The sequence below is a fragment of the Lepidochelys kempii genome, chromosome 6, assembly GCF_965140285.1.
Source record: "Lepidochelys kempii isolate rLepKem1 chromosome 6, rLepKem1.hap1, whole genome shotgun sequence".
Taxonomy (NCBI): Eukaryota; Metazoa; Chordata; order Testudines; family Cheloniidae; genus Lepidochelys; species Lepidochelys kempii.
In genome coordinates, this window is record NC_136385.1 from 84,277,651 (window position 1) to 84,297,598 (window position 19,948).

Sequence of the window (19,948 nt, forward strand, 5' to 3'; positions counted from 1 at the left end):
CAAAAAGCTTAAGTTCAGAGGTACCCTGAAGAGCCTATACCTTGCGCACAACAGTGAGCCGGGGATGTAGGTTAGCCAGTCCTCCTGGTGGGAGTGTTGAACAGCCAGTAGTGAACTGGAGAAATGCTTTTCTTTCATCCGAAGACATACCACACAAAACTCTCACAAATCGAAGGAATCCAGGACTAAAAAAAAAAAAAAATTTAAAAATATATGAACACCAACAAAATGTTTGTGATGAAGGAAAGAGAATTTTGTAACTTGAGACATTAAACCCAATGTCTTTACACAAACTTAAAGGGAAACTGTTGGTTTAAAATATTCATGCCAATTCATTACTGAATTAAGCAGAAAGCATTTATAAGAAAGAAAAAGATGAAAATGATATTTTTTAAAAATTTCTTTGCCAGATGTTACATGGCAAAACCTACAGGAGGACATATCAATTCTCCATGTTACTGCTGGAGATGGAAGTAACAGATCTCCATTTATTCCTTATGTGTGAATTGGTAGTTAGGCAGAGTTCCAAGCCTGCTCTTAACAGAATCCACACATACTGGGCCTCGTCTCAGTTACACTAAGGACACTTTAAAATCATTTCACACCACCAAAGTGGTGCAAAGGGGCATTTGTGTAACTGAGAATTCAACCTTCAGTGTTCAAACATACCCACTTCCTGTGTTTTCACTTTATTGGCAACTCAAACAACAACTAAAACATAAACCTCAGCCTAAAATTTCTCCCCCATGATTTCCCGACAGACATCACTGTTTTAAACCCTGGTTCCCTACAAAGAGACACTCCCACCTCCTTTAGATCAATGACAGAGTTAACAAACTGCACCCTGACAATGAACTAGAAGTGCATCAGCCAGCATATGCTAATAAGGTCCTCATACTTGCTCAGAGAATGGGTATACAGATGACCCCTGTTACACAGCATCTTCAGTACTATAACACCAATACACCGAAGAAAAATTAATTTGTATTCTACTCCTGCAAAACCAGCTGTGGGAGCTCACAAAACTGCATGGGTTCTTCCTAGCAGCCTTCTTTAATAGAAATAAAAATTGATTCCAGGACAATCCACAAATGAATTACAATTTAGACACCATATAGGTAAAAATAAAACCAAATTAATGTTATCTCTGTGACAAGAAGCCAACATTGGGATTCTATTAACCTACTCCTCTGAATGTCAATCTCATTTTTCTGTTTTGTCACCACCACCTCAAACTCCTCATCCAGAATTAAGACTATCTATTGGAAAAATACAAAGATTACATCCACTGCCATGTTTGTTCCACATGGTCTTCACGCTGATCAGCAGTCCCTCCAATTTAGAATCTTCATGTAAGGAATATATGGATGTTATCGTTATACGTATTTCTTAAGTGATGTTAAAAACAAGGTTAGACTAATAGGCACCTATCTCGTGTGTAGCCAAGTTTAGGTTCTGTGTAGTTGATGATATCCTCAGCTGCCCAAGATGGTGACTGATTTCCACAAAGAATCATCTGAACTTCCTCATGGCTGAAGGAACTCAGCTTCTCCATTGGGAAGACTCGATTGAAACCATCTTAATTTATAAAGATACAAGTAAAAAAATATAGTCACAAGAATGTATTCACAATAATTTCAGTTTTTAAACATTTAATCATTGAACCAGAAGTAATATTTTTAAACTATGGTTCTTTAGCTAAGTCAAATGAAGAAACAGGATTACTACACTTAAAGCAAAAGTTAATAATGGCAGCAGCTTTAATTGTCAACACTACAGTCAGCCTGTTGCATGAACTGTTTGCTATGCCAGAACTCTCATTTTTATTTTTGGTAAAGAGTTAGGTTAGGTTAAATTGAATAAATCGTCTATTCTTTTAAACCAGTTGGTGGTTGGTTCAGAATTGGGATTTGTGTGTATATAACTATTTGCTAGCAATAGCATACACCACAATAGTAAATGACAGTGAGTTTAAAATGTGTCAGTATTTCCATTTACTATACATATTAACACTAGTAGTGGTTAGGAACCATAATAATTATTATTTTACCATATGCAGTTTGTTTTTAAAACAGTGGTTTTGAGTGACATTCTATACCACTACATTAAATCAGGAAATCCTGAATGCCAATACATCCAGCTAAATGTGCACATAATCTGCTATGGTTAAGTTACCTCTAAATGCATCCATCTGTTTCTGTATGCCCGTCTGCATGCAGAAGTCAAACATTAGCTCCACATACTCCTCTGCATTATCCATAGTTACCATCTATAAAGAAAATATACACATGATATAAAAAAGAGTCAATGATTGCTGAGATGGCATACTGTTAAAATCCTGTAAGGGGGTTTGTTTCCTAACCTCATCTTCACCATTTGGCTTGAGATCCACAGCTGTAAACCCATATACTCTGGATGATGGGCAGAACTGGAAATTCAGACTGCAAAATAAGGACAGGTTTTAATAGATTATTTAAATCAGTGACTGCTTTTGCAGCAAATATTAGATTTGTTATTATCTAAAAAAGGATAGTGTCTCATCTTATTACCATGAAAACAGCTTGTGGATCGTTTTATATAAGAACATGACTGCTGACACCATATTAGAAAGCAATGCAATAGACAAGATAAAAATAGATTTTTTTCAATGGATTTGTGTATTTACATATAGGCCACTTTTTCCACTCTGCTTTGACAAGTGTCTAAAGTTTCAAACAGTTAAACATAAATTATCTTGATCATTACATTTTGAAACCTTTTTTAGTAGGTCATCTTTTAGTTTAAAATCATACAAACAGGAACAAACATTCTCAATATTTCCAGGGATAATATTAGCAGTAGCATGAAGCAACTGAAGTTACGAGACATTTAGGCCCTGATCCTGCAACAGGCTCAGCGTGGATGGACCCCTACGTACTCATGCAACCTCTCTGAAGTCAGTGGGAATATGTGAGAGTGCAGGGATCTGCCTGCGGTCGCCTATGGCAGGACTGGAACCTTAATGGACTGATAATACAGACAAATCCTACAGATCTCCAGACTCTTGTTTGTCACTGTTGTGGACTCTGCTTTCACACACACAGCTGTCACTCTAATTTGTAATCAGAGAGAACCAGTGTAAACCCAGTGGAGTCTGGGTTCCAAAAGAAAAAAATAAATATAAACAGCATATACTGGGTTTAAAGTTTTTAAATAACAATAACGGTATTACCAGTTAATGCCATTTAAAGGATGTTTCTAAAATACATCATATATATGCTTGATATAATAGAGTATTTACTGTTTTATTTTCTTAGTAAAGGGCTTCATAAACTGTATCCAAAGTTATGATTTCATCCACCAGTGAAATGCAGCCTACTCTGAGGGTCCACATGGCAAACAATGCATGGTGCACAGCAATCATTTAATATGGTAATCAAAAAACATTTTCAAGCTGCCACTATGCAAGAACTTTAAGGATACAGAATGTAATTAACCAACCTGGGTTTTGCCAGAAAACCTGTGATAGCACCGCTACTTTTAAATAAATATGTCACTGTAATCTTCAGAAATGAAACTGAATTTTTTATTTTATGAATGTACATACAGATATTAGTAATTCCACTAAGCAGAACTGTGTGTATAAAATGTATGTATAAATATAAAAATGACATCTCTTACCCTAAATCCTCTATGCTAAGCGGAGGCCCGGAACCTGATGGGTTCTTCAGCATTAATTCCTGTAGTTTTGTGTTCTTTTCATCTTCTGAAAGACCTTTGTTACTTAAAATTTGACGTCTTTTAACTGCAAGGTCTTTAATATCTTTTAAAAATCTGGCTCTATGTGGGTTTACTAATTCAAAGTCCTCCCATGTTAAAATTCCATTAAACCAAGCAGGAGGTTTAGGTTTCGGTGGATCAAGGATAAATTCGGACTTGGAGTCTTCTTCAAAACTTCCTACTGACAGTGAATCATGTCCCTCTTCTGTAGAAGCCTCCGATTGACTTTCAGTGCAGTGCAAGTCTCTATCACCCCGTGACTCGTAGATCAATTTACTCATGTTACTTTTAATGTCACCCATACACATGAGTTTAAAGAAAGGTTTAGAAATGGGCAAATCCACCAGTCTGTTATCCTGAATGCATTTAGCCAAGAAAATTCCAAGGAAATGAAAGAGTTTGGTTATTCTTTCAAGTTCATCACTATCTTGTGGGAACGGTGCTGTGAAAAGTCCACATGATCTCTGTACATAGTATCCAGGGGGTTTTAATCCACCTCCAATATCAACCTGGATTTAAGGAAAAAGGGGAGAAATGGTAGCTTTGTGCTAGATGAGTTTAAATATATACACTGTGTTTATATTAGTCTATTATTTACCTTCTCAGAAGAAAAACATTTAAAAAACAACCTTCAGATGTTTCATTTCAGTTCAAATGTAGATATAACACTCAATATTGTTGTTGTAATATTTGTTAACACGTAGCAATCCAAATATAGTAAAAGTAGAAGAGCAACCTGAATCCTATGTTCTCTCAGCTTAAATCATCAACGTAACTATACACACGCCCACCCCTACACTAAAAGATAAAGTACGAAAAAGTCAAGCACTCAATAGTTAGAAAATGCCAGAATGGGGCATACTAGAGCTCATCAACACCACTGAGAATTTCTTAACGTGGACAAAAATGTATTTTTCCTTAATTTTGTTCTCTGAAACAGCGGAGCCATTTTAGCTGAAATCTTCCAAAAAAAATTCAAATGAAGGTAGACCCCGGCATAGAAAATTTCAACCTATATGGTTAAAGTTTGGCATAGTTATTAGCAACAAAAAAAAACCCCAACAGAGTACTGTCATCATGGGAAGTGTCAGGAAACCTTGATAATAAGCGGTACTACCAGGCTTGCCTATAATACATGGATTCAAGACTTTCAACAGCTAGTGAGAGTACCAGAGAGCTACTTTTATTACCACATAATATTTGTTTTTCTCTGAACAACCACAAGTAAAAATGATCCATACCTGACGTGATTCATCATCTGGAAAATCATCATCACAAAGCCAAGTTCCCAGTTCTGTCCTCTGAAATTCTGCTGCCACCAGTGCATAGAACTCCAATGTAGGTCCCAGGCCTGTTCCTTCTTCTCCTAAAAACTCCACCTGAAATACACAATGAAAGTTAATAATGAAAAGAAATAGTAGAAAAAGAAAAGACTCAATATTGGTCAGCTAGCTATATAATTCACAGCTGCCTTCCATAAAAGTGTTTTAAAACTACTCTGCTAGGGAGACATGTTTTACCTCTAGAACAGACTTTCGGTCTGCATGAATCTGCATGATATTTTCAGCCCATTCCATCAGGGATTCACCTCGTGGAACTTTCACTCTTTCATGTTTGAGGCGTCCAACTCTGAATTCTCCTGGATCGTCCCGTCGCACTGTACTTGTGGTCCTCGTCCGTTCAACAGTGGCCTCACGTCTGTTCTGTAGCCATACAATTGCTCTGGTAACAGAAAAAAATATAAATATTTCTTAAAATTATAAGTTATTAGCATATTTCATTCATGGGAATTCTGAGATAAGCAGATGTGCAAGTCATGCTGTTAAACCATAAACACTACGTGCTGTATTGATTTGTTGCATTTCTAAACATTTTCAGAGGCACCTAGACTGTTTAGATACATACCTCTTGTTGTTTTATAAATTCAAATAAGTAATAATTCATTTTGCATTAATATCACCCTCAACTTCTGGTGTTAAATGAATAATATAGCAAAACACAACACTGATATATAATACTTGACCTGAGTGCATAACTCCTACTAACTGCAATGGGAGTGAATAAAAGGAAATAAGCTTTGCACTTACAGTAGTGCTGTATATCTGAAGTTCTCAAAGCAGACACTTATTAAATTAAAACTCACATTATGTCCGTGAAATAGGAATATACTATACTGGTCATAAAGATGAGTATTTTAGGTTATATAACCCAATTCTGTAACACATCGACAAGCCAGAAAAAGCAAAAATAAGTGTCATTCACACATGTAGTTAAAAGAAGAAAAAGTAAAAACATAACAGTGTAAAGGATAGAAAAAATCAAGTAATTTTAGCCATAATTTCCTTAAATTGTTAGAATTTCAGAGGGAAGGTCTCCCTGTTAAGTTTTTTAAGCCCTTACCAATTAAACAAGAACTGCAATTACTATTAACACCACCTATACAAAGGCGTTGTTATTAATTCTCTCATACTCTCTGTCATCATCATCAACAACAAACTACTCCCTAATCTACCCACTTGGCTGCTTTTCAACTGTAGGCAAGTCACTGAATATATTTTTATATAAATCTATATATCCCACAGGGCTACTGAGAGGTTTAATTTTTTTTAAGTGCTTTGAGAGCCTCTGTAAGTTGAAACATATACAAAGTACTGAAAATAAATTGCAGGAGTATGCTCTGGAGGATGCCTTTTATATGTAAAGAACATTGTAAAACATTTATCTTGTATTATATGTATTAAAAACACATGCACATAAATGCGGAGATAACAGCCATGTGATATGTTTCACATGCTTGTGCAGTTTAAATTTCTCAAACCAGTGCAATTTATCACAAACCTACTTATCCATCTAACAAGGATGTATTTCAATATTCCAAATCCCTGAGCAAATTCAAACAGCCACCACATTCATTAGCTGAAGAGCTGTTTCCTCCTTCTCCCTTCAAATTATACCTGCCCAAGGCCTAGGATGTTCCTGATTCAGCTTTTCTATATAGCACTGATACAGACCTCAGTGATACAGGAGCCAAATTAGTGATCAGCATTACCCAAAAGAGCCACAGTAGTGTGAATTCATTGTTTCATTTTCTGTTTTTATATTTTAATAGATAAATGTAGGCATTATTCTCACAGGAAAATGACTGACCAAATATTATTATTTTTATCAACTACAGCTGGTTAATAATATAGTAAAAACATCCTGACTGGTTAATAATTAAATCAGTGTTTTAATATCATGTGCTGCAAAGAGCTGGAGGAGACACATTAAAAAGCCACTTGCAAGCCTCAGTCTGAGTATCACGGCTATATACTATTCTATAAAAATACCAAGATTTTAAAACTCTGAGATTTCATGGCAATGCGGAGCTAGAAAAAAAGGAATTTTTTTCATTAGGCAGAGAAAATGTCAAGCCTCATTGTTTCACACTACTACCCTGAAGGATTAATGTCAGCATGTTAAAGAACAAAAATATTGTGTGTATATATAAACTGAAACTGATATAAGGGACTGATATAAGGGAAAAGTCCCCTTTTCCTCTTTCTTGTGCTCAGTACAGGAAACGCTAGAGGGAGAAGAGGGTAATATACTGGCATGGTATATGGGTATCAATTTTTATTGATGCAACTTTGACAGAGTAATGCAGATCATCCCAAACGAATGTCAATAAAACCTTTATATCATGCTGCACCATCATGTAGTTTGTAAGTGTCACATAACGTAACAAAGTTTTAGGAATGTTCTAGACTATTAAAAATGAGTCTCTGCTAGCACGGTTCAATGACGCTTCGTTCTCCTTTTCATTACATAAAACTAAACTCACAAATGTATCTTAATTGTCTATTCTCTCTTACAACTATGCTTACCAATGTGGTCTGTGCTGAAATTAAAACAAGTAATAAACTATTTGATTTGAGACCCAAACAAAACCATCAGCTGTTATAGCTTTAGCTGCCTGCCACAGCACACATGCAAACTAAATTGACATGCTGAGGATCTACATGAAGTTTCCGACGGAACATCAAACCACAGAAAGGCCATCCACCCCAGAACCCCTTGGCACAGTGCATAAACAAACAGCTGTAAGTTATCAAAAAAATCTTATTAAAAACATTCACAGATTTTCCCCTTTTCTTAGAAATTAAGTTTATTTTAAAAACTCCTTAAATATGCAAAGAAAAACACTCCTACGATTTTTCATGCTAGGGGAAGTCAAGTTCACTGCAAAAAACCTAATTAAACACTCAAGACATCTCAGAATCCATTCATTCTGATATGATCATGTCTCTTACCTTGATGCTCCAAATGCTGTGCAAGTGAAATACAGCTGTCTAGTTTCAAATGGTATTAAGAATGGACACTTGCTAGTTAACTGTTCACACCAATCTGGCAAAGCGCCACTTGCTAGTGCCAATGGTTCCTGTAATTTAACACAGAAATAACTGTTTAAAATACCGGGTCAGGTTGCCAAACATGATAGACAGATGCACAGAGAACAAGGTTTACTCTGAACCGACTTTTTACGCCTGCTGGGGTAAAAATCATTTTTTTTAAAATCAGTGAATGAAAAGGTTGATGACGTTTCAAGTACTCTGTCTGAGTGGGATGTTAGGTGCCTGAGGGCACGCCATCCACTGAGAAACAATGAACCACTGGGACAAGGGATGGGATAGAAGTACCAAGGAGCAACATTTTTCACCCCGAGAATACAGTTTCTCCTGATCTGCTCAATAATATTGCAGGAATGATTAAGCAGAGCAAAGATAATGTAAGCACCTGGATGCCCTAGATAGGACCATGAAAAACTTAAAAGAAAAACCTGAAGACTTCTGGCAACTCATTTACAGAGCCTGAGGCCATTATCTAGATATCTGAGGGAAAAAAATTGAAGAAATTTTGATTGACCTTAAAGCACACATACAAAAAATGAGTGGAGGAATTGAAGAATTTTTAAGAATCAGGAATGTCAGAATTATTAGATATAAAATGTGCTTCCACTCTTTAAAATTAGCATATCTTCAAGTTTCATTTTTATTGTGCATCAACAGCTTCATATCAAGTTTGATCAGTTTACATATAAAAAGATGGATTTTCTAAGTGCCAGTTTGCAAGCTCAGTCTGATCTAAATATCAAGTTCTTTCTAGCTCTCAATATCAGTAATACAGATACTGAAGACCAGATTCTTCCCCCAGTTACACCCATGCAATGCTATTGTCTTCAAAGGAGTTATACCTATGCAATGGCATGCCCTCAAAATGTTACACAAATATAAGCAAAGGAAGACTGTGGTCCTGGAACAGGAGTTAAGTTAATAATGCATAAACCTGAACAAAATTCTGCAGGCAGCTTTGTATCTACCGTCAGCTCCTTGTCAAACTCCAAATTAGGCCTAAATTACTCCACTGATTGGATCTAGCGGAGCCACAACCTAGTTATTATATTTCACTGTTGCATATCATTGGCCTCGACTACACCACCTCCATCATCACTCTTAGATAACCAGGGTCTGTAGCGAACAATGTCGGTGGTCAGATTATACGGCTTCATACCAAGTGTCTAAAAGCTCTAGAGGGTAATTACTAATCTAATACCGCCAGGTTAATCATGGACAACCACATGGCCACTGGCAGTGCATGGCCAAGTAATCTCATCTCCTGACCTCAAGTCTGATCTGCAGGGCTTGATATATGAGACTTCATCTCGGAAACAGGCTATATGACTGGAAAATGTTAACTGGCAGTAACCAATGAGGACTTCAATCCTTTTATGGCCAGTTCTCAATAATACATCCTTATTACAGATATAATCAAACCATGTTATGCCCAGCAGTCACCACTAGCAATGTACAGTAAAAGCTGATTTATCCAGCACTTCACCAACCGGAATGCTATATGAACCAGCATTTCTGATCTTCATTGAAAGTCCAGTTTACAGTCCGGTTGGTGCAGGAATGGTAGGGGGTTGGCATGTGGGAGGGGATGTGGAGCGCGGGCTCTGACAGGGAGTTTGGGTTCAGGAGGGGGCTTGGGGCGCAGGACAGGGTGCTGGATCTGGGGCCGCTCACCTCAGGCGTTTTCTCGCAAGCGGCTACCTGTCCCAGCTGCTCCCAGGTGTAGGTGTGGCAGGCTGCCCTGTGCGCTGCCTCCACCTGCAGGTGCTGCCCCTGCAGCTCCCACTGGCCACTGTTCTTGGCCAATGGGAATTGCGGAGGCAGCGCGCAGAGCTGCCTGCCACACCTCCGCCTAGGAGCAGCCAAGACAGGTCACTGCTTGTGGGAAGCCATCCGAGGAGAGCACCCTCTGGATCCGGTACTCGTAACCTCCTCCCGTGCCCTGCACCCAAATTCCCTCCCAGAGTCCATGCCCTGCACCCTCTCCCGCACCCCCATCCCCACCCAAACTCCCTCCCTCCTAGTTAACCCACATTTTTCACTTACCGGCACCCCCCATTCCTCCACAACATGCTAGATAAAACAGCTTTTACTGTATATGAAATGTTTCCAGTCTCCTGCTGTCTTGTTTAAGCAATGTCGATGTTTCAGATCCGTATAAGAAGATTAGATGCACACAGGTTTGATAAATCCATACTTTGGTTTATAATTTCACCTTCTTCTGGCTCCAGACCCTATGCAGGTCCTTCATGACAGAGGCTGCTAAACCAATTCTCCTTAGGTCTGGCTAGCTGTGCCCATTTAATAACAATTTACTGTCTACACAGACGAAATCATCCACTACTTTCACAGTTTGTCCAGCAGCACAGATGTGTTGTATCACAACTTTTGTGCCGACAGTGGATTTTTGTTTTTGCCCAAGAAACCCTTAGACCAAGGGCAGCTTCCATATGCTGGAAGCTGGTCGTCTGCATCCTGGCCAAAGAAAACAACATCATCCGCATAATCCAGGTCAGTAAAAGGAGTTGAACTGACAGTTTTACCAGTACTGGCAAAGATATGTTCAAGGAGCCAATCCATTGCATTGCAGAATAGGGCTAAGGCCAGGGCACATCCCTGCTTCAACCCAGATCTAGTGCAAAACCTGTCAGACCTATGCGTCCCCCATTGCACCTGTGCCCGAGTCATTACTCAGATCTTGAATTAACCTCAAGAGGATGTCGGGAATGCCTCATAGGTCCTTTCACAAGCAGCTCTATGGACAAAACTGAAGGTTGCCTTTAGATCTACATATGTTGCTGTCAAAGGATGATGGAATTTGTGATGGATCTCAGATAAAAGACAAAGAGCAAGTATAGCATCCACTGTAGATCACCTAACAGTGGAGCCCAATTGCTCTGGATGACAGCGTTTCACAGCTGGAGCTGAGCAACCAAGCTATGTATAAAAACCTTTCCAGGAACAGAAAACACAGTTACTAACCTTCCTTAAATGTTGTTCTTTGTGATGTGTTACACATGTCCTTTCCACGCTTGGTGCGTACACTCCCCGAACACAGTTGCTGAAAATTTTTCCCTCAATGGTACACGCTGGGGCGCCTATAGCACCCTCTGGTGCCGTACGCTCATAGCGCTGGTATAAAGTGCCCAGCTGACCCCGTGCCCCCTCTGTTTCTTCTTTCTGGCCAACTCCAACGTAGAGTGGGAGAAGAGAGGGTCATGGAATGGACACATGCAACAACTCTCAAAGAAAAACACTTACAGAAGGTTACCATTTTTCTTTTTTGAGTGATTGATTGCACATGTGCATTCCACTGTAAGGGACTCTCAAGCAGTTGCACAGGTGGTGGGATAGACAGGCCAACTGCAAAACAGCTCAACCAAATTTGACACTGTCCCTGGACTGCTGAGTGATGGCGTAATGGGAAGAGAACACGTGCACCAATGAACAAGTCGCTGCTCTGCAAATGTCCTGAATAGCATTTGCACTAGGAATGGCGCTGCCGAAACTTGTGACCTCATGAAATGTGGAGTCAGGTTAGTTAGTGGCGGAACAGACACACGATCATAACATGTGCAAATGCATGATGTGATCCAGGATGAAATTCTCTGACTAGAGATGGGGAGACCCTTCATCCTGTCAGCTACCACTATAACAGTTGGGTGGATTTACAGAATAGTTTCTATGTACACAGCTAGGGCTTGTCCGACATGCAATGTGGCACTTCCCTATTTGCATATGGCTTCAGGTAGAAAACAAGAAGGAAGACTGTCTATTTGCTATGAAACTGAGAACCCACCTTCGGGAGGAAACTAGGGTCAGGACGTAACTGCACCTTATCCTTCCAATGTGAGGACACAGATCTCCAAGACCCTTCTGGCCGAAGTGAGGGCCACGAAGAAAGCCACCTTCCGAGAGGTATAATAAGGAGCACGTTGCCAACACTTCAAATGGGCGTCCTATAAGCTTTGATAACTCCAGGTACAGGTCTCAGGGAGGAACTGGCTCACACACTTGGGGCTATAATCCTTCTGGGCCTTTGAGGAACTAGATAGACATCTCATGAAAAAATGGACTGCTTATCCACCCAAAGGTGGAAAGCCAATATTGCTGAGAGGTGAAGCTGGACTGAGGAGATAGCTAACCCTTGCTGCTCCAGGTATAACAAATACTTGAGTATTTCCTGTGCTGATGAACGCGTAGGCAAGACTCTGCGTTGGGACACTCAGACGAGAACCACTTCCACTTTGAGAGGTAAGTAACCCTGGTGGAGGGCTTCCTACAACCTAATAGGACCTGATAAACCTGCTCTGAGCAAGCCTGCTCTCCAGGATTTAGCCATGGAGTTTCCAGGCCATCAGGTGAAGGGATCTGAGGTTTGAGTGGAGCAGTCGACCATGCTCCTGAGAGAAGCAAGACTGGAGTTGCCACTGACAGGCCCAGCATAGTGGTCAACCAATGTTGGTGAGGCAATGCTGGGGCTATCAGAATGACACGGGCCTGGTCTCGCTTGATCATTAGTAGAACCTTATGCATTAGCGGGATGCATGGGAGGAAGCGTAGAAAAGGTGACCTGACTACGGTAGCAGGAAGGCATCCATGAGAGATCCCAGACTGTGGCCTCACAGGGAGGCAGAACTGGTGACACTTCCTGTTGTACTCGGTTGAAAACAAGTCTATCGGGGGAATCCCCCACTGCTGGAAAACACCTGGAAGAATGGACCACTTGGGTGATGACTGGAGAAAGGCCTGATGAGGCCATCTGCCAGCCTGTTCTGTGCTCCCAGAAGGTGAGAGGCCTGAAGATGGATTGACTGGCCCATGCAAAACTCCCACAGTTGAACTGCTTCCTGACACAGGGAAGAAGAGTGAGCCCCTCCCTGCCTGTTGAGATAAAACATGTCTGTAGTGTTGTCCATAAAAACCAACAAGTCTCTGCAAAACTGGCAGCAGTCCCCAACATGAACCTTTCCCAAGCACTTCAGGGAGGTGTACAGGTCGCCCAGGGCCATAGCCTTGTTGCAGGAGGGGAAGGTCTTGAAGCCTGGCAACCTAGGCATTCCTCAGCACTGTATAATGGACAAAACTCCGCTAACTCTCCGAGTTAAACAAACTACACTAAAACCAGCAAAAAAACCCAACTATTTACAACTAACCAAACTATATACAATTATAAGGAAAAGAAGACCACTGAGAGAGCTTGCTGAAGCAAGGAAAACTGTTCCAGCCAATGTTACAGGTGGTAAGAAGGAACTGAGGGGACATGGGGTGGGCTGGTTACTTTCTACCAGCACTCTGAGCATATAGCACCACAGGGCGCTCGAGTCGCCCTGATGGGTACCACTGAGGGAAAAATTTCTGACAACCGTGCTCGGGGTGTGCGTATAGTGGAATGCACGTGTGGATTGTGGAGCACTTATAGGGACATACATCTCAAAGAACCATCGTTACTGCACCAGGTGAGTCACTTCCTCTTCTTTGAGCAGTGTCCCCATGGGTGCTCTTCTGTAAGTGACTCTCAAGCAGCATCCCAGCTAGGGAAGTTTGGGCTTTAGAATCTGTTATGGATGATAATACTGCATAGCCGAAGCTAGCGTTGGAAGCAGAGTCCCCAGTAATTGCACACTGTCCTGCAAAGGTATGCAGACGCCCACTTATGGGCTCTATGGTGTACCTGAGAAGTTCAGGTGTTATGCCATCAGGTCCAGCATCAAGCCCACTTTGCAGTTTCTTTATCACAGAACAAACCTCTTCCAACGTAGGTACATCTATACAGATTCCAAAGTCAGGGATTCCATCTACAACTAATATATCGAGATCTGAGCATGGAGTTGTTTCAGGATAGTTAAGTACCTCTCACTGGTCTTTCACAGCGTCTCTGGATAAATTGCTAGGACAGCAAAACTTTTGATTTACTGAAATGTAAGTGACAAATAAGACCTTGGTCCTGCAAATACTTATGTATGTGCTTGACTTTAAGTATCTGAGCAGACCCAATAATTTCAATGGGATTACTCATGTGCTTAAAATTTTAAGTTTTTGCAGGATCAAGACCCAAATTTGAAAAATTAACTACAAAAGTCTGTGCCCGCTAGAAGATTTTTCCATTTTAGTAGGGTCAGCTGATTTATTTTTCATGGGCTTGGAGGGCACAATATTTGTGCAATCTTTATGATGGAAAAAGAAGAATCTAATAATATTATTTTATATCTGGATTAGACAGACTGTATTGCTTTAAAAAAAAAGTTAACGATTTTAAAAATAGGGAAATAAATTTACCTTTGTGATAAATAAGGGCAAAAGAATCCAGAAGTCTAAATGACCAAATCAGCTATTAAATTTCATACAACCAAAGCAATCAAGAATATAAAAGTCTTAAAACTACAGCATTTATATTATGTTTACCTCAATCTGTTGCAGAATTTTTGTAGTGATTTTTTTGCTTGTGAATTCATCTGGTGGAAAATTAAACTGAAGCTGCTCATCTCCTTCTGAAAATATGAACAGAACTTGTTTATTTTGTTTTCGGTAAAGTGCTGAATAAACCATGTTAGGCTAATTACAAACCTTCTTGAGAAGTTCGTGCTGAGTAAGGGTCACTTGCAACTATATACAGAATACGGAGTAACTGCAGAACATCTTCCACACCACAGGAATTCTGCCCACTACCAGCTTTGGCCTGAGGTTGTTCTCTTGCCAAACTAAGAATATCAGAGTTCTGAAGAGTGGAAATGGCTCCCTGGCTCAATCCAGATTTGGATCCATGCTCACAAAAATCCTGTAAAAAGGGTTATTAGAATGAAAATATAGAGACCAGTATTTTTACAACAGTGTATCAAAGTAAATTAGTCACTTTACGAACAAGAATGGGTTATTGTGTTTAGCCTTTTAGAGAATTAAAACTTTTAAAAGTACAAACAGTACTATGGTCCAGACTATGATCTGAGTGCTTTTTAATATTAATGCTCCTGACAAAAAGGCAAGTAAAAGAAATGGAGCCAGCAAAGACTAAACTTGATCTAGGCACATGAACCATACAGCAATTTTGTAGTCACATCTCACACCCCTCCTCCTCAAGAGCCTTCAAAGCTGCAAAATGAAGCACACCGCCATTCCCAACCAAAAAAAAAAACATGTTTGGATGCGGACATATACCTTGTAGGCAGCTATGAGCTGAGAACAATTTCTGTTTTTCCTAATACTTTTATTTGTGCCGGTTAATTTCCAGTGGCGTAGGAAAGCGGAGTCTGCATTCTTCTGCAGGTAGGTTATCAAGTCATTCTTTGGCAATTCGTCAGTGCCAAGGTACTGTTCCACGTGCTCTACTGACCAGCAACCCTACAACAGGAACCACCAGATGTTGGTCTTTCCCGATTGTAAAGTCCGAAAGATTTCACATGCATTGTACACAATTTCTTTAGGAACATGCAGTGACAAAAATTTCCACTCATATCTTCTAAATATTCAAGAACTGTTAGTGCTTTTTAAAAAAATGTTGCATTTCACAAACTGCAATGATTTGTCTTGTTATAGTTCAAACAGCCACACAATGTAGGGATTAACAAAAGTGCCAGAATCAGTCTCACCATTTTTCCACTCTCTTTCTCTTTATCAGAATCCTTCATTTCTCTGTACATGATTCTAAAACATGAAAAGACTAGTGTGAATGTTTTTAAATAGCTTTTCAGAATAGCACAATAATGCTGTACTGATTCACTCAGATTCCTTAGTACAGCCTCTACATTCTGCAGTTATACTTTATTGTTTTGTTGGAAGTTGCTTGATTATTAGGTGACTTGTAGAAGAGCAGTAGCAGCAGTTCTTCCTGGTAGCAAGTGCGAGATGCCCCAACTCACCAGAACACTTACACTCATGCTCAGAAACATGTGTTTAAGGCCATTCCTTTCTGGCAAAGCATTTAAGCTCCATTTGCTTAAATGGGGCCTGAGTGATCCTATAAATGCTGTTCTCTAGAATGTTGCTAACAGAATTTATCTAGAGGTAGGGAAAGGATGTGGTTACATTAGGATGCCTTCAGTCATGTTTCAGGATATGTCTACACTACAATCAAGAGGTGTGACTGAAACATATATAGACCTATCTGAGTTACCTTTGATGTCGCTAGATCAAAGTGAGCTCAAGTAGCAACAGCAGTGAAGGCCTGGCTGCTGCTTACATCTGCACTAGAGTCCTGTTGGGGGATGGGGCTAGCATGTGCAGCCTCTTGTGTTGCCACAGTTTCACTACTATTGTTCCTTGAGCTAACTTTGATCTAGCTATATCAAAAGGTAGTTTGGACATGTCTACCTATTTCGTAATCACACTTCCTGAATTCAGTGTAGATACACCCTGAAGCACATGACTGAAGGCTTCTAAAGTAGATCAGGCTAACTAGATCAAAGGTAGCTCAAGTATGTCTACACCTGCTACAAACATACCTCCTAACTGCAGCACAGACATACCCTCAGGGAACAATACTGAAAATGGCTCAGAGAAAAACCTGTTAGTTCCTTGGATACAAGGTCAGGATGAGTGAAAATACACTACTACTGAAAAGGTAACTGGGATAGGGACTCAGAAGAAAACCAAAATACATTAATAGTGCATCATGCTTCACAGTTCATGGAATGAAAAACCTCCCCACTGTACTGAACACTAATTTTATTAATGAGATCAGAGATACAAAATCAGCCATGCCAAACTCTACAAAGCACTACAAAAACCACAATGAATCTGCAATAAAAAAATGTAGATAAAAAATTGTAATACAAGCAACAGAATGTAAGAAAGATTTAGATCTTTTACATGAAGTCTATATAGCAGGGTATGGCCAGGGACTGAGTCACATCCCTAGTAGGCCATCGCAGACACGTTTTATTAAGGACACTGATTACTTCCCAGCACCTCCTTCAACACTGCATTTTTAGAAGAGCAGCAGGCAGAAACAACCCTCTTCAGATCCACTCTACATTGCTGCAAAATCCCTCTTCTCTCCCTCAAGTTATTTGTTGCAGATGGTATCACTTTCTTTGCATCTTGTGAGAAAAAGGCAGTCACAAATCTTAACATGCATTTTTACAGCAATTTCTTAGCCAGTCATCCTCAAATAAAACCACTGTAGATGCATTCATATATTTATAATCTCTTACGTGTATGTTGGCTCCCAAATACGTCTAAGTTTATCAGATTTCACATTGCCATTACAGGAAAGCTGCAGTAATTTCTGTACATAGTAAAAGATGGTAGATCGGAAATTTGTTAGGGGTAACTCTACTTCCCGAGTTGTACCAAGACCTGTAACTTTCAAGGTAAGAGCTAAACGAGGTGATGGCATACACTCAACTTCTTCCAGGAGTTCTGAGTGGGGTGTACCTGTATTTGTAAAATCATTTAAGAAACAATTAACAAGAAATTCATGAAACGTAAGCACTCCCCACACATACTACTTAACATTAATAATAATATGCCCTTAAAAGAACATTTACTGATTTAATATTAAATGTCTATATCCCAAAGGAACAGTGTTAGGATAAAATTATATTAAAAACAGCATGATGTATCTATGTTGCCAACAGCTAAAGGAATTTCTGAAACCTAGATTTACTTATTTGTTTACTTTTTTGCATTTATCAGTTTGGACAATGAAAGCAGAAGAGTTAACTTTATTTCTTTCATTCAATTTCACTATCAGGTTCTCCCGTAGTAGCAGAGGATTGCAAGGGACCTGACAACATCCTTCCCTTTAAATTACCAGATGCACTTAAATTTCTCCTTCAAGCCTTAATATCTTCCCCTTATACTGGGTCTTTTCAATTTGTTTGTACTAAGGATGGATATTTATTGTACAACGCTTGCAGGCTGAAGCCACAACTCTCTTCCAGTTATTGGGCACTACAGATAGAAAGACCTACAGTCACTGTTCCCTCTAAGCTGTGTGCATGCACACAGATCTGAAACCACGTGCACATGGCGAAACACCGCGCGCACTCCAGCTTCGGCTTTTTTCTTTTTTTTTTGTGCTTCGGCAGCAGCATAGAAAAAAATTTTTGCGCACACGGCCTGTTAAAAATTAGAGGGAACACTGCCTACAATACCTTGCTTTTACAGTGTGAACAAGCACTCTCAGGGCAAATTAGATGCCAGCTGATGGGAGATTCATGGGGCTTGGACTGTGGGACTGTTTAACTGCAGAGTTGATTTCAGGCTCAGGCTGCAACCCAGGCTCTGGGATCCTGCAAGGTGGGTGGCTGCCAGAGCTCAGAAGTCTTCACTGCAATTAAACAGCCTTGCAGCCTGGGCCAGCTGTGGGTGTCTAACTGCAATGTAGACATAGCATCCATGTTCTTCCAGCATACCTGGTGGAGGAATTTCTAGATCAGTTGTCTGTTGGACATTAGTACGGCCAGGTCTTGGGTCAAAAGCAGGAACCAAAGCAGAAAACTGACGTTTCAATACATAGTCATCATCCCATGTTCTTCTGCGTCCACCTTTAGTTTCATATTCCTCTTCTTCCTGTTGAAGCAAGATTCCACACAGAAACCATTTGATCAACAGTTAAACAAAAAAGAGTAGTTACAAAATAAGGCAGAGTTATATAGAAGGTAAAACTAAAAGCGAACTAAAAAGGAGTACTGGGGTTCTATTCCCAAGATCTAACTTCTTAAGTTACCTTCAGCAAGGTCAAAACCTCCATTTTTTTCAAGTGAAAAATGGGAGTTAACTATCCTTACCCATTTTTGTAAAGAGCTTTGAGATCTACATTTTGAAAAAATACTACTATTAAATACACATTGGCAATACTATTCACAAATTGACGCTGTTTGTAGCTACAAATGCACTCCCTGCCACTCCAAACAATTTTATTCATCAATACAAGACAACAGGGAAAATAATTAAGGCTGAGAGTCTGTCACAGACGTCACACAAGTCACAGACACCGTGACTTTCCGGAACCTCCATGACTTCCACATCTGCCGCGGCCCCAGGGCCAGCCATACCCCCAGTGGGTGGCCTCAGAGTAGCTGCACAGTCCTGGGGCCCAAGAAGCAGCTACGATTAAGTCAGGGGCATTTATAGTAAAACTTATGGACGGGTCACAGGCCGTGATTTTTTGTTTACTGCCCATGACTTTCACTAAAAATTAATTTTTAGCCTTCAAAATAATTAATTGGGAAGCATTTAGTGATCTATATTTAAAAATAGTTTCAAAGTTTTCACTGAAAGCACAACCTTACCAGGATCTCTTATCCACTAACAAAAAATAGGATTTAAAAATACTTCAATTTGCAGGTAAAATTAGCCACAAGAGGTTGTTCACAAATTCCCATGGAAATAACTGAAACATTTAAGGAAACCTTCAAAGATAAAATAGTAAGGCCAAAGCTGTCAAACTTGGATTCCCATAAATTAGGTTTCTAAATCTATGTTTAGGCATCTAAGTCGCCAGATTTACATAAGTGTGAGCACACATGAATCCCAATGAAGTCAAGGTGATTTGTAGATGTTCAATACATCTGAAAAGATGTGAAGAATTACTCCGTAGGCAAACTAAGAGGAAATTCAGAACCATTACCACCAGAAGTCTTATGTTTCTCATTTTAGCTCCTGCAATGTCCATTCTCGCCACCTCCTTTTCTGAGGTCCCAGCACATACATACTGTGACATCACAGCTATCAAGGAACCAAACCAGAGCATGGAATCAACCACAATGGGTCAGGCAAGACCTGTGTGTGTGAGGTTTTTTTTTTTTTAAGGATTTTTAAATACAGTGCACTTTTTTTCTTCCAAAGCTACCGAA

The 19,948-nt window shown here is 39.8% G+C and overlaps 1 protein-coding gene across 11 annotated transcripts in view; it reads right to left on the reverse strand.

The window, feature by feature from the left end:
* Positions 1-19,948, reverse strand: part of HECTD1 (HECT domain E3 ubiquitin protein ligase 1) — a 92,085-nt gene that overhangs the window by 1,845 nt on the left and 70,292 nt on the right. For all 11 annotated transcript variants that reach the window (XM_073348930.2, XM_073348935.2, XM_073348929.2 and 8 more), the window contains 14 exons: positions 18,506-18,662; positions 17,300-17,522; positions 15,737-15,791; positions 15,306-15,488; positions 14,718-14,928; positions 14,556-14,641; positions 8,052-8,179; positions 5,280-5,481; positions 5,001-5,138; positions 3,661-4,268; positions 2,363-2,441; positions 2,176-2,269; positions 1,428-1,578; positions 41-185 (listed from right to left, as the gene is read on the reverse strand). In XM_073348930.2, coding sequence (XP_073205031.2) covers positions 41-185; positions 1,428-1,578; positions 2,176-2,269; positions 2,363-2,441; positions 3,661-4,268; positions 5,001-5,138; positions 5,280-5,481; positions 8,052-8,179; positions 14,556-14,641; positions 14,718-14,928; positions 15,306-15,488; positions 15,737-15,791; positions 17,300-17,522; positions 18,506-18,662 — 2,460 coding nt within the window. The remainder of the gene's footprint in view (positions 1-40; positions 186-1,427; positions 1,579-2,175; positions 2,270-2,362; positions 2,442-3,660; positions 4,269-5,000; positions 5,139-5,279; positions 5,482-8,051; positions 8,180-14,555; positions 14,642-14,717; positions 14,929-15,305; positions 15,489-15,736; positions 15,792-17,299; positions 17,523-18,505; positions 18,663-19,948) is intronic.